Genomic DNA, 15,051 nt, shown 5'->3' with positions numbered 1-15,051 from the left:
AGGGGTCGGAATGCCGACCTTCTTATGTTATTTTGATTATGGGGCCTTTGAGCCCCTCTTTTTTTTACTTTGTCAGAACATAATTGCCGCTTTGGGTCGGCTTTTTGAATGTTATGTCTTTAATTTCATTTTGCCGAGATCGTTGCTTCCTTTTTACTTATAGTTTGAAGCTCTATTTCGATCTTGTCGTAATCGACTTATGATTTGCCGAGTTTTAGCCGATCTAGGATTATTTTTTTGCTCGTCAACAATTTTTTTTTCCTTTTCGGCCATGAAGCTCCTGAGGCTTCAATTACTTGCGTGGAAATCGATATGCATAGATAACAGAAATCAAGTAACTGCTCTTTTTATTTGCATTTCAACGAAATCTCTTTACAAGGGCTGAGCTTAAAAGCTCGTTTTATTTGCTTGGAAATAAATCTACCTACTGACTGAGCTTAATAGCTCGTCTTATTTGCGTAGAAATAATTCTAACTACTGACCTAGCTTAAGAGCTCGTCTTCCTATTTCGAACTTCGAACATGAGACCTAGCTATAGTAGTCCTTCAGCTTGTCCGCGTTCCAAGTCCTCTTTACTGGTTTCTTGGAGATAGTTTCCAAGGTGTAGACTCCCTTTCCCAGATTATCCTTGATCTTATAGGGACCTTCCCAGTTTGCGGTGAGCTTTCCATCTCTTGCATTTTTGTTGCCGATGTCTGCTCTACGCAGGACTAAGTCGCCGCTCTGAAATGACCGAGGTCTGACTTTTTTATTGAATCTGGCCATTACCAAATGCTTGGCCATCATATTCTTGTATCTGGCATTCTCCCTGCATTCGTCCAGTAGGTCGAGTTCCACAAGTAGTGCTTCCTTGTTTTGGCTTTCAGTTCCTTGTAACCTCTGCACCCTGTATGTCAGCTTGAAGGGGTTTCTTCCGTGGCAGATTGGGCACTTGTCCTGTAACCCCATAGGACGAGGTGTAGTTGCTAAACCCAATTGCCTTTGGCTTCAAAGAGCCTTTTCTTCAACCCGTTGATGATCACCTTGTTGGCAGACTTGGCTTGTCCGTTAGTCTGAGGGTGCTCAACTGATGCAAACCGATGTGTGATTTTGAGGTCGGTCATCAACTCTCGGAACTTTTTGTCAGCAAACTGTGTTCCGTTATCTGTGATTATCTCGGCAGGAAGCCAGAATCGGCTGATGAGGTTTCTTTCAAAGAATCTCCGTATCCTTGCCGAGGTAATGGTGGTAAGGAGTTCGACCTCGATCCACTTGGTGAAGTAGTCGACAGCCACTATCAACCACTTGAGTTGACCTTCAGCCGCAGTAAAAGGTCCCAGTAGGTCCATCCCCCATTTGAAGAGTGGCCATGGAGCCGTGATAGTTTGCAGCTCTTCTGGGGGTGCACGAAGGATCAACGCATGCTTCTGACATTGTTCGCACCTTTTGACATGCTCTTTCGCGTCCGCCTCCATAGTTGGCCAATAGTATCCTGCCCTTAGTGCCTTTCTGGACAAGGCTTTTCCTCCCATGTGATGCTCGTTTATGCCCTCATGAATCTCGGCCAGCACGTATTCAACCTCATTCTTGCCTAGGCACTTCAGCATGGGTGTGTAGAAACCCTTCTTGTAGAGTTGCCCCTCTATTATGGTGAAACAGGCCGAATTCCTCACGAGTTTTCTGGCCTCTTGCGTTTCGTCTGGCAGGATTCCCTTTTCCAGGTAGGCCACTATGGGCCTTCTCCAATCCTCAGTCTCGGTTATCACCATCACACACGTCGGCTCCAAGATGCTCTGTTGTATCACAGTGCGATGATTTCCTGGGCCCTTTGAGCTGGCAAGTTTTGATAAGATGTCAGACCTATTATTCTCGTTCCGAGGTATATATTGGATTATCACCTCGTCAAACTCGGCTAGCAGCTCCTTAACTTGGTGGAGGTACTTCATCATAAGAGGACCTTTTGCTTGATATTTTCCCTCAACTTGTGAGGTAACCAGTTGCGAATCACTCATAATTTTTATTTTTCTGGCCCCATGCTCTTTTGCTTGCACGATCCCGGCAATGAATGCCTCGTATTCAGCTTGGTTATTAGAAGTCGGGAAGGCCAGGTGAAGTGAATGCTCAATGGACACTCCTTCCGGGGTCTCAATGATCACCCCGGCTCCGCTCCCCTTGGAGTTCGACGATCCATCTACGTGTATTGTCCAAAAATCTTCGTTCCCTTTTCTCTTTTCATTGGATGGGGTTAGCTCCAAGATGAAGTCGGCTAGCGCTTGGGACTTTATCGCCTGCCTAGGCTCATACGCAATGTCGAACTCAGAGAGCTTGACTGCCCAGTTTATCATTCTTCCAGCCAGGTCCGGCTTGTGGAGGACTTGCCTGATGGGCTGATTTGTTCGCACAATAACTCGGTGACTCTGGAAGTAAGGTCGGAGCCTCCTTGCCGTGGTAAGCAATGCGAATGCGACTTTTTCGAGCTTCTGATAACGAAGCTCATGCCCTTGCAATGTTCGACCTACAAAGTAGATCGGCTGCTGTGATTTGTCAGTCTCCTGTACCAGGGCGGCACTGACGGCCTCTTCCCCAACTGATAAGTACAAGATCAGCGTTTCTCCGGTCTCTGGTTTGGACAGTACAGGAGGAGTGACCAGGCAACTCTTAATATTTTCGAATGCGTTTTTGCATTCTTCTCCCCATCCGAATTCGGCTTCCTTTTTTAGGAGCTTGAAGAAAGGCAAAGCCTTTTCTGCCGATCTAAGCAAGAATCTGGTCAGGGCCGCAAGACGTCCTGTGAGCTGTTGAATTTCCTTCTTGCTTTCGGGCTGCTTCATTTCAAGCGGCCCTGCACTTGTCGGGGTTCACCTCTATTCCTCGGTTGGTAAGCATGAAGCCCAGGAATTTTTCAGCTGGTACCCCCACAGCGCATTTCGCTGGGTTCAGCCTGATCCTGCGAGCTCTTAACTGCTCAAAAGTTTCCCTGAGGTCATTTATATGTGCTGATATATGCAACGACTTGACAATCATGTCGTCGATGTATACCTCTAGGTTTCTTCCAATCTGCCCTTGAAAAACGCGGTTCATCTTCCGCTGATATGTCGTCCCTGCATTTTTGAGGCTGAAAGGCATGACGTTGTAACAAAAATTTCCCTTCTCAGTGATGAAGGCGATTTTTTCGTGGTCGTCAGGGTGTAGTGGAATTTGGTTGTACCCAGAGTACGCGTCCATAAATGATAGTAGCTGAAATCCTGACGAATTGTCAACTAGCTGGTCGATGCTCGATATGGGGTATGAGTCCTTTGGGTAGACCTTATTGAGGTCGGTGTAGTCCACGCATATCCTCCATTTCCCGCTTGGTTTCTTTACCATCACCACATTAGACAACCAAGTGGTATACTGTATTTCCCTAATGAATCCGGCTGCTAGCAGCTCGTCGACGTGCTCATTCAAAGCATGAAGTCTCTTCCTCTTCTTTTGGGACACTGGCCGTGAGCCGGGGTATATGGAGAGCTTGTGCCAGCAGAAGGTTGGGTCTATTCCAGGGATTTCTAAAGCTTTCCAAGCAAATACATCGCGGTTTTCCTTTAAAAAAGAAACCAACTCCTCTTTGAAGTCAGTATTTAGGTCTTTTCCCACCTTGGTGTGTCCTTTGTCGTTCTCCGCAATATCGGGATCCTCCAACTCTCCTTGGGGTTCTGGACGAGGTGCCAAGAGCTCCTCTCTTACGTCGAGTTCAACCAAGTTGACCTCTCTTCCGCATGCCTTCAGTGATTGGTCCTTAGTTCCTCCCTCTTTAAGCCGAGTTGGAGATGATGGACCTCCATGATGGACTCGTAGAGTCTCGTAGTAGCACTTTCTTGATTCTTCTTGATCACCTCTTATGGTGACGATCTCGTTGTTCATCCCAGGCATTTTCAATGCTTGATGTTTTGTGGAGATCAGCATATCTCATTCATGGATTGTGGGCCGACCAATGATCACGTTGTAGGAAGACGAGGTGTCCACCACAACGAAACGAACCCTTCCAGCTCGGAACGAGTCCTTCGTGCCCAAGGTCAACTTTAGGTCGATGTAGCCTTTTGGAGGGGACGCCACTCCGTTGAACCCGACCAGCTCGGTGACACATGGTTTCAAGTCCTTCTCATCCAGGTTATTATTTTTCTTTGCTTCGGCTTCTTTGCTTTCGCTTATTATTTTTCTTGCCCTGTGTTCGGATGATATACTGCTTTAATTTTCCCTCTCTGACGTGCTTTTCAATTGCATCTCGGAGGTCCTAGCAATCATCCGTAAAGTGACCGTTTTGGTCGTGGAATGCGCAATATTTGCTTCTATCTAATCCGAACTTGGCTTTGAGGGGTCGAGGTCTCTCGACATTGCGCATCTCGGTCTGTGCTACCTCTTTCCATATCTTGGATCTGGACACGTTTAAAGGTGTATAATCGTCATACTTCCTCCTTGGTGATCGGTCTTCCGACCTTTTATCACGAGTGTCCTTTGCTTTTTTGGATCCCTTCTGGTCTCGGTCTTTGTTGCTTTTCTTACTCGGGCTCCGACGTGTAGGGCTTCGTCCTCGTGATTCGACCTAGACCTTTTGCATGTCCTCCACGTCAATGTATTTGTCTGACCTTCTCCTGAACTCCTCCAGATCGTTCACTGTGTTCTTATAGATAGACCTCGCCAATGGGGAGTCGCCATCCAATCCCGAAATGATTAAGTGGAGGTGCACTGCTTCAGTTAACCCTCGTACCTTGAGGGCGGCATCCTTGAATCGGTCGAGGTACTTCCTCAGCGATTCGTTCTCCTTCTGCCGGATTCTTCCCAAAGCATAAGCTGGCATCGGAGGCACTTTGCTTGTTGCAAAGTTAAGTCGGAAAGTCCGAGCTAGGTCCTCAAATGAGTGGATTGAGTTCCTAGGGAGCCTTGTTATCCAGGTCATTGCTTGACCAGTCAATGTCGTCGCAAAGATCCTGGCCTTAATAGGTCCAGTGATCCCGTTGAATAGCATCTCGGTTTTGAAAGCCTCTAAATGGGCTTCTGGGTCCTGACTTTCGTCGTATGGAGGTATCCTGGTGCTCTTGAATCTCGGCGGTATGGCCAAGTTCATGAGCCTCTCAGTGAATGGGCTATCATTAGCCTCTTCATCCTCCAGATAATTTTCGTCCTGGTTGTCGTTCGGACCACTACCATTCCGGTTGTTACCGAGGTTAAGGTTCTGCACATTCTGCGCGTTTCCTTCGACTGTAGCCGCGTTCTGCTGCCTTGGTCCTCCATCACCAGCATGGCTGCGCCTTCTAGGTCGATCTTCAACGTTTTAATGCTGGAGGTCTTCAGCATTCTGATGCTGGACGCCTTCGGCGTTCTGATGTTGTACGCCTTCGGCATGTTGCTGCTGAGGTCGGCCGTTTACGACATGCCCGACTCCCCTAGTCCGACCTTCCGCGTTCAAGGTCCTCAGCTCGGCCTCCAATGTCGTCATCCTTTGGGCATCCATACGCTGTTGGGTCAGGAATCTGTTTTCCATCTCTTGCAACCTTTGAAGGATTGCGCCCATGGCCATGTTTGTCACGTCTGGTGGCTCATTGTGTAGAGGTGGACGAACTGCAGCAATCGCTGCATTCGGCTGGGGTCTGGGAGTCGGTCCTTGTGTTCCGACCTCGCTGACCTGTACCTCAACCAGCACCGGGTTTGATTCCGATTAGAGCTGTTCTGGTGGAGATTGGTGTTGAGGCATGCTATAAGGCTGAGGCTGAGATTGACGCGACGGTATTTGGGAGGTACTAGACGTCGAACGTGTGTTCGTCATTGTGGAATGAGAGTCGAAATTTATCGGTCCCCACAGACAACGCCAATGTTAGGTACTGGATAGACCGTATTGCTATACCGTAGGGTATGCGCTCAGAGATAGTGTATATCAGTTGTATACTAGGCTTATAGCCGAGGTCCCAATCTCTGCGCACAAACAATAAGCTTATAGCCAAGAGGTGGGTGTGTGCACAGCGTGGGAAAAGTAGTAAATGAGTTCTGAGTGTTTACCTGGGGTCCTTAGGCTCTTATTTATAGGATTACCTTCTTAGGCTTGGGCCTTTTGAGATTCTCCAATTGTAGTAGGATTCAACTCCCCTTCTGTTGGGGTTTGATCCTTATCTTGTGCTCTTTGGCTGTTTGGAGTTGTTGAGATGTTGATGGCTCTGTATCTCACAAGATATTCTGATAGGTAGTTGGGATATGGTATTCATATCCATAACAAGCCCAAATCATTTTGGGGCGGAAATCAAGATATTTTTATAATTTTAATATATTGTAGGATTATATTAGTCTTTATAATTATCATTTTTTAATCTTATAACTCAAAACAACGTCGTTTTAAACTCACTGGAGATAATTTTATTTCCGGTGACTGAAGAAAACTTTTCCATATATATATATAGGGAAAAAAGTTTCCGATGTTACTTTAGATAACTTTATCTAATGTTCATCGAAACGACGTCGTTTTGGGGTTGAAAAATTAAAAAATTAGAGTGATAAAGACTATTATAACCCTGAAATAAATTAAAATTACAAAAATACCATGATTTTCGTCCCAAAACGACGTCATTTTGATGAACATTAGATAAAGTTATCTAAAGTAACATCAGAAAAAACAAACCCATATATATATAATGGATTTGGGGACAGCAAGCATAAAAGGAAGGGAAAATCAAATTAAAGATTTGCTACTTCAAACGTTAATTTCAAATATTAATTGTGATGCGGGCAATTACTCCTTTTATCGGACCTTCATCTCACATTTTCTAAAAAGCTTAGTACTTAGTAGGTTCTTTAGCCTATCTAAATATGTACGTATAGCTCATTGCAAGAGTAAGAGCACAGTGCATATCTTTTGAAGCATGTTAATGGTCGATATCCTACCCCCTTTAGGACCTTCTCGAAGATTGTCTCGATGTTCTCGTTAGATAGTTTATGATCCTAGCGAAAGAAACAAAGTGCAACAATTCTTTGGCTATGTCAATACTCAACATGGATAAAAACGGAACAATAAAACTTCGTATTTTTATTTGTTTTTACAAAGAACAAAAATGCTATAAAAATGATAAATATTCTCGCTACTTTCCCAACTGGAAAACAAGTTTGTTTATAAACACAATATAAAATACAATCTAGCCAAATTGAGCATCGTTCGTTATACAACTTGAAAAGTAGTGGAAGAATCTTTTAATTAGACCACATCAAATATGTAGTTCAACTACTCAAATACAGGATGGATTGAAATGGAACTTCAATACATTTTATCAGTAACATTCTTGCTAAGCTAGGGCCAAAAAAATTTAATCGGTGCTAATTATTAAATTTTATTCCTTTAACTTAGTCATGATTATTTACTCCCGCTTAAGATGATAAGTAAAATGTTTCTATAAAAATTTGTTAAGGGTCGAGTTCCGCATCAATGTTTGTTAAAGTAAATTGGAAATTACCAAATTATAATAAATTTATCTTTTATGACGGGATAAAAAAGTATTCAAATTAGGAGGAAACCCTCAATTTGTTCTTCTACAGAGTACGGTATGATTATATTTACCTTTTCTTCTTTTGTGTCACTACTGTGAAATATTCGAAATAAGTTCAAACCGTTGATTCCTTTGCAAATTTGAGGAACAGAGAATTGCATTGGTTGGCCAAAATATATGGTCAATTAGGTTAAGTGGCTATCGCTATTATTGGCTAATTTGGCCCTGATAAAGGCATCACTTTCGCTAATAATAGTGAATAGTGATACCCAATAAGTGGCTATCACTATTATCTGCCAACCATTTATTATTTTATGGCACCGATCTTTATCATTTTTGCTCTGTCTGTTCTAGGGCATTTTGAAGAACAAATTATATATATATATATATATATATATATATATATATATATATATATATATACGAGGTAGGATCCTTTGACATCAGTGTCAAATGTCAAATTTGACATCTCATCTGAGAGCTGTTAGATCAAAAAAGATCAACGACTATGATTTGCAAGAATGTGACATCGTTGATCTTTTTTGATCTAATGACTCTCAGGTGAAGTGTCAAAGGATCCAACCTCTATTTTTTTTTCGAATAAGGTTAAACCATTGAATTTTTTTTCCAATGAAGATATTGTGATAAACTTTTTTAATAAATTGTAAATGTGATTTATATTTTAGGGTGTGGGTTTTAAAAAGAGTACTATTTAGTTTTTTTTAATCAGATTTAAAGTTAGATCTAACACCAAGACACTTGAATAGAATCTTCTAGGAATGTAAGGGGCGTTTGGTATGAGAGATATTTTTTTTTTTACCGAGAAAAAAAATTATTGGGGATTTGGTAGAAATTTTTTTATTTTGGGTAAGTTATGAAAAAGTGTTTGGTTAACCAAAATTTTACCGAGAAAGTTGGGTTATTTTACTGATGCTATGTTTGGTTGATAGTAAAATATTGATGCGAATATGAATTGAAATTACCAAAATATCAAAGACCATGGGCAATCTCTTTACACATGATGTTATATATTACAAGGGTGTTTTTGACTCAATATATTACATTCAAAATCCAAGACCATGGCAAAAAAAAATACCAAAGATTAAGTGGGATAATATTTTGCCTTTGTGTAGTTGAAAAGAAAAAATACTGGGGAAAAAAATTTGCTAGCATTTTATTCATAATACTCATATCAAACATGATAAATAAATATTCTCCACTCCACTTTCCCATCATTCCCTACCAAATCCCCATACCAAACATGCCCTTAAACGTAATAAAAATTTATCTTTCTCTTTCTTTCTCTTTTTTTTTCTTTTTTATTTTTTTTTGTATTTGGGAGAATTAAATAATCTATTAGTGGACAATGGGCACATGGCAGATATTTCTATTTCAAATTCGTCAGCCAACCAAAATATTCCACTGAAAGAAATTAATTAAAGTAGAGCCAATCCCTCCCTCTCTACTCAAAAGAAGAGGGGGAATGCGGGGCCCATTTGACGACGATTTCAAGTTGCCAACAAGATCACTGACATAAATTTCATACATTATTGGTAAATTGGTCAAGATTTTATGGAGGTTTAACTTTTTAAACATGATCAAAAGAGTTAAGGGAGCGTATGTTTGATCCATATAGAATATGAGATTACCGACGAGAGAAATTCCAAAAAAGTAAAAATAAATTATGAATTTATCATTTAATTATGTAATAATCCTTTAAATAAGTATTATCATAAGTAAAATCATTTAACAATCTCGTAAAATATTGGTAAATAATAATATGAAAATATGTACAAGGAGAATAAATCAAAATTAAACTCAATGGCAGACCTAGGAAATTTTTTTTATGTCTACACCCTTAGCTATGAAAAAGTTACTCATACATTCGGTTAGCCATGATATTCATAATTAGAAAAGTTACTTATACATTCAGTTAACCATAATATTCTTGGGTGAAAGAGATGACAGAGAGGCTTTGTGCTTAGCCAAACGAGCAATGAAGGACCCCATGATCAAGTTGGTTGTGTACCACCTGCTCCTAAAGAATACAATATAGACTTGGAGTGCATAAGAGATAATGAGGTGTTAGAAGGTATTAAGAAGCCAGAGTATGTGTGAGTTATAGAAGAGTGACAGTGAATAATGGATTAGAGACATCTAATATTCTACGTGATATAGTAAATGAACATGACTTTTTCATAGTTAGGAGAAGACATGACTTTTTCCTCAACTTTATGTCTGCAAATACAGATAATAGCACCCACATGGGTCCGCCATTGATTAAACTCATTGAAACATGATTTCAAACGAATTTTTCTAATAATTTTCCTAATTCTTGAATACAAAATATTGAGTTCTTTGTAACGTTTTTACGATATTAAAGGCATCTAATTTTTTATTTAATACTTTCTTTATTAAGTATTAAGAAAATTATATGAGTGTATAATACTATAATATTACTCTTCAAATATTATTCTACTACTGTCAATTCACACCGGCCTAGTTCACTATAGGTCGAGCTAGATTCAAACTAAACTAAATTCAGCTTAATTTAATGATAATGATGTTTGATAGAGGATAAATTTTTTCATGCTCAGGAATTATGATTCTTAGGAATATGATGAAAAAATTATTTTCTCAAAAATATTATAAAAAAATTGTTTGATAAGTCAAAATATTACTGAAATTTTGACTGAAAAAAATTTACATTTTTTTCAACACATGAGATTCCAATAATACCACCCCTTTGGTGGTATTCTTAGATGACATTTTACAAGAAAATTGTAAACAACAAAATTTGGACAAAATCAGATTTCAATTTTTTTTTTCAGAAACTTTATATCAAATATGAATAAATAAGATTATCATTATTACTTTTGCGAGAATCTCATAATATCTCCCCTACCAAATAGCACATTAAATTGTTAGCTCACCTAAATCTTATGCATATTATGAATTATTCGAGTTCATTGACTTGAATTTCATTTTTCTTATTATCACTAATACAAAAAATCTAAAAATTTAAATAATTTATTCCACTGGCTCATTAAATGACTTAACAATAATCTATACTTAAAGTATTTTGATTTTAATTCTTATTTATAATGGGTAGATGTTTATTGGGTTAGACTAGGGTTGTTAAAAACGAGACAACCCGTTGGGTTGGCTCGTAATCCACCAAAATTGAGCCGGGTTGGGTTGGCAAAAATGAGCTGCCAACTCGACCCGAGCCATCTCGTGAAAAAACAAGCTAACTCGCGGGTCAAACGAGTCAGTTCGTGGGTTGAGATTTTTTTATTTTTTTATAAAAAATATAAAATATAAGAGGTAGGATCCTTTGACATCGGTGTCAAATTCAAAATTTGACACCTCATCTGAGAGCCATTAGATCAAAAAAGATCAATGGTGTCACATGCTTACAAATCAGAGCCATTGATCTTTTTTGATCTAACGACTCTTAGATGAGGTGTCAAATTTGACACCGGTGTCAAAGGATCCTGCCTCAAAATATAATATATAAAAATGGACAAAACTCACACATGTTGTCATCATTTTTCTTCCTTCTCTAGACCTAAGAACCTAATCTTCTCACATCCCTGCCATTTTTATATTGTTAGGCTGTGCTGGCTCTGTTTGGTTCAAATATCTTACCCACTTGGTATCAAGTGGTTCTGATTGTTTCTTGATGTTGATGCAAATTTGTTGTGAAGAAAATTCGAAACTAAAATATTTTGCTTGTATTTCTCATTTTGTAACCCTTTGTTTAAGCTGATGGAAGCTGCATAGCTAATGCATTAATACTACAGGGTCATTTAAATAGGCTGAAAACGAGCCAACCCACGAGCCAATTTTCGAGCCAACTCGCGAGCAGATTTTTCAAGCCAACCCACTAGCCATATTTTGGTGCTAATCCGCGAGCCAACCCTAACCCGACTTGGGTCGGGTTGGATTTTCTGGCCCGTTTTTTTTCCGAATCAATCCTAACTTAGCTCGTTTTTTTCGAGTTGAATGCGGGTTGGGTCGGATTGACCCGTTTTGCCAATCCTAGGTTAGACTACGCGCTAAATTTCTCTCTTGCCAATTCTCAACGAGTATTGTAACTAACAAGAAACAATAATGCTTTTTGCACATTTATACACTACACATTACTTCTTCTTCTTCTTCTTTTTGGAGAATATATATATATATATATATATAAAATTCATTTCGGACAGTTGAACCTTTTCAAATTGTTTCTTTTTAAGAACCAAAAAGATTTGTGCCAAAATAATGGATGCGAAGAAGAATAAGAGACCTTGGACACGTAACGGATCTTGAAGTACTATTTCCGCGTCCCCCTGACCAAACCCACCCACATTAGGATTACTCGTTAACGGTTGATCAAGTTTAATAGATTCGCCCTCTGAAACAACACTGGTGTCAAATTTCAATTTTGACACCTCATCTGAGAGCCGTTAGATCAAAAAAGATCAATGATATCACATGCTTGCAAATCAGAGTCGTTGATCTTTTTTGATCTAACGGCTCTCAGATGAGGTGTCAAAATTGAAATTTGACACCGGTATCAAAGGATCCTACCTCTCTCTCTATATATATATATATATATTAACACTTCACATTACTTCGTATTATAATGAAGTGGTGAAATAGAATGTAGATATATAGAAATTTCTTTTCAAAAAAAAAGATATATAGAAATTTTAAATAGTCTTACCTATAATCATATGTTAATGCGAGGTAATTAATGTTTGTATACAGAACATTATTCGAACCAACCCTGCACCCACATTTCAACTTTCTCTAATTGTACATATAATATCTATTTATACTATAAAGTTTTTAAAATTATACAAAAAAAGAGGCAAAATTAAACTCTCTTTAGATCTCCACTCCTGCTTCGTAGCATTAAATACTGATTAAGGTAAGAGATCAACCAAGATAAGGAAACAAATGTAATATCTAAATATTGCACGACTAATTACTAATTAACTTGAATAAGGGTATGGGAATTATCAATGTAATAAAGACAATCAAAAGTAGGACAAATGCTCCACTATTGGATTTCTGACTGGTCCATTAATCTCCTCAACGGTTTATTAAATAGTAAGCCCAGCTAATGTTTTCATAAGTTCATGGATAACCCCTTTCACCCAAAGGGGCTTGTGTCTTGGCTGGGGCAAGAAAGAGAAGAAAACACAAGAAAACTTTTACTATTCATATATGTTTGACAAACAAAAATATTTTTTTTAATCGTGCAAATACTAATTTGTTTGCTGTTGTATTTATTAGCCTCTTTTGGTGTACTTGGATAGAATTAAAATGGATCAGTTATTTTATTCAATTCTATAAATATTGAGTGAATATTTAATAATCTAAACACATGTAAATGATAGACTCTTATGAGTTTGGAGAGTAAACCCTTTTTTGAATGAGTAAAATGTTTTTGGCAGCCACAGTCACATAAAAATAAATAGTGAGTGAATTCTATTATAAGATGAAGAGAAAAAATATTAATGAAATCCACTCACTTTTATACTAGTGTGACAGAAAAAAAAATTCTGCAACAAAAACAAAAATATTAAACCCTTATTTTATCAGATACGTCGGTAGGAATTGAACACATGACGACGTAATATAACGTAATATCAGATAGTCACGTGGTGTAGCCACCGTACAAATTTGAGTGTACATGCAAGTGCAAGGTTAGCTTTTAGACATGGACAGCATCACCATAGACTTCTTTCTCTTTTTGCTTTCGGCTTCTGGGGACAAAAACGCACAAATTTTGAGTGCTAATGCCCCCGTCGCCTGGCATCTATAATGTCAATTGGATATTTAGATTTTTCTTTCCCTTTCAAATTCAGAGCTGTGGTAGGAAATAAGCATGTGCAGACCTGCAGATGCATTATATGCAAGAGCTGTCATCTACCACACTCTTTGTTAAGACTTGGCCCCCCCCTGCATGACCTTTTCATTTTTCATATGGTGGTTGCTAATAACTAGAATACGTTGAGTGAAAGCCAATCTCATTCTATAAGACCAACACACGGTCAGTAATGGTTTGTAAATTGTTTCATTAGCAAAAGTGGTCTTTGTTATCGTGGAGTTTTCACTTTTCCAGAGTTGTTTGCTTTGATTGTTTCCTAGTGGCAGTGACTTTTATCTCCTGAATGATCAAAAGTGGAACATTTGCTACTAGGAGTGTTCATCAACCGATCCAACCGATTCAAACCGCAGAAACCGAACTGAAAAACCGAGAAACTGAAAACCAAAAAAAAATCGCAAATTTTAATTGGATTGGATCGGTTTTCAGATTGGTTGATGAAAACCGATCCAATATATTAATTTCTCTCTACCTACGTGGACCTTTCCCAAATCATAGCCTACAAATTTCTAAACCCAAGATCCATAATTCATCATCTAAACTTAAGAAAAAATCTAGTCACATCTCATTAATAAAATTTCAATTGGGTACAGCTTCATATCTCATTGCCCATAAAAAAAAAATTATATTATCGTTTTCTGATCATTAACAAAATTGCAATTGTGTAGAGCTTTATATCTCATTGCCTATAAAAAAAATTATATTATTGTTTACTGATTCTTTTGTATAAAAAAAAAAAAATTACAAAGTCAATATATACAAAAGATGTTATTTGCGCAATAATCATGAAATAAATTTCAGGATTTTCAAAAAATCGAAAAACGATCCAATCCAAACCGAAAAAAATTGGATTGGATCGGATCAGATTTGAAAAAAAATCCTAACTGAATGGTCAAATTGAAGGAATTGGATCAGATGATTTTTGCTTCCAAAACCGATCCAATCCAGACGAAGACCCTATTTGCTACCGTTTATATACAAGGAGGTTCTAGTTAAATGCATCGTCTAACACATCCAACAATTCTACCTAGTGTCCTAGACCCAATAACTAAGAAAGTGTACCCTTTCCTTGTCTTTTTCTGCCTCTCAAAAGTGATGTTTCATAATTAATACACAACGAGCTCACCATCTAAGAATCCAAAGATGATGGATACAGAAGTAGCAATCAATAATTAATGAGATTACCATTTTTAAGGAAGCACTTAATAGAAAACACTCAACAGTCTCAAAAAAAATAAATGTGGGTTCAAAAGTCTTTGTTTCAAGGAAAAGGACCACCTGAATAACTCCAGAGATTACAAAAACAAAACCACCCAACAAATTGAAAGCTTCGTCTACCTCCTTTAAAGTATTTCAAATATAGGAGCATTCATCTATTAAAAAAAATTGAATTTTTCAACAAGCATTCATGACATGGTTTTCAAACAAGTATCAAATCAGAGAGAAAAATATTTCTTTCTTTTTTCATTCTATTAAAAAAAGCTTCCAAGCCCAATGGTCAAAGGGTCATTCAAAGCCCATGATTCACACATCCACCAATCAATTTCCATTACCATAACCCATTGGAGAAAAATGCAGAAAAACATAAAACAACTGAACTGAAAAAAAAAAAAAACGAGAATTTTCAAACTCCCGCATACAATGATGTAATATGAACATTGAACAATGAACACTAGTAAATAGTAA

At 38.3% G+C, this 15,051-nt stretch overlaps 1 protein-coding gene across 1 annotated transcript; it reads right to left on the bottom strand.

Moving 5' to 3' along the window:
* Positions 1–965: 965 nt before the first annotated feature.
* Positions 966–2,810, bottom strand: LOC133310242 (uncharacterized). Its single transcript, XM_061511138.1, has one exon. It carries the CDS (start codon positions 2,808–2,810, stop codon positions 966–968), a length of 1,845 nt encoding a protein of 614 aa, XP_061367122.1.
* Positions 2,811–15,051: the final 12,241 nt, after the last annotated feature.

The sequence above is a fragment of the Gastrolobium bilobum genome, unplaced genomic scaffold (assembly GCF_033153095.1).
Source record: "Gastrolobium bilobum isolate Gb01-03AN ecotype WA unplaced genomic scaffold, APGP_CSIRO_Gbil_v1 utg354, whole genome shotgun sequence".
Taxonomy (NCBI): Eukaryota; Viridiplantae; Streptophyta; class Magnoliopsida; order Fabales; family Fabaceae; genus Gastrolobium; species Gastrolobium bilobum.
This window is presented reverse-complemented; position numbering and strand designations above follow the sequence as displayed.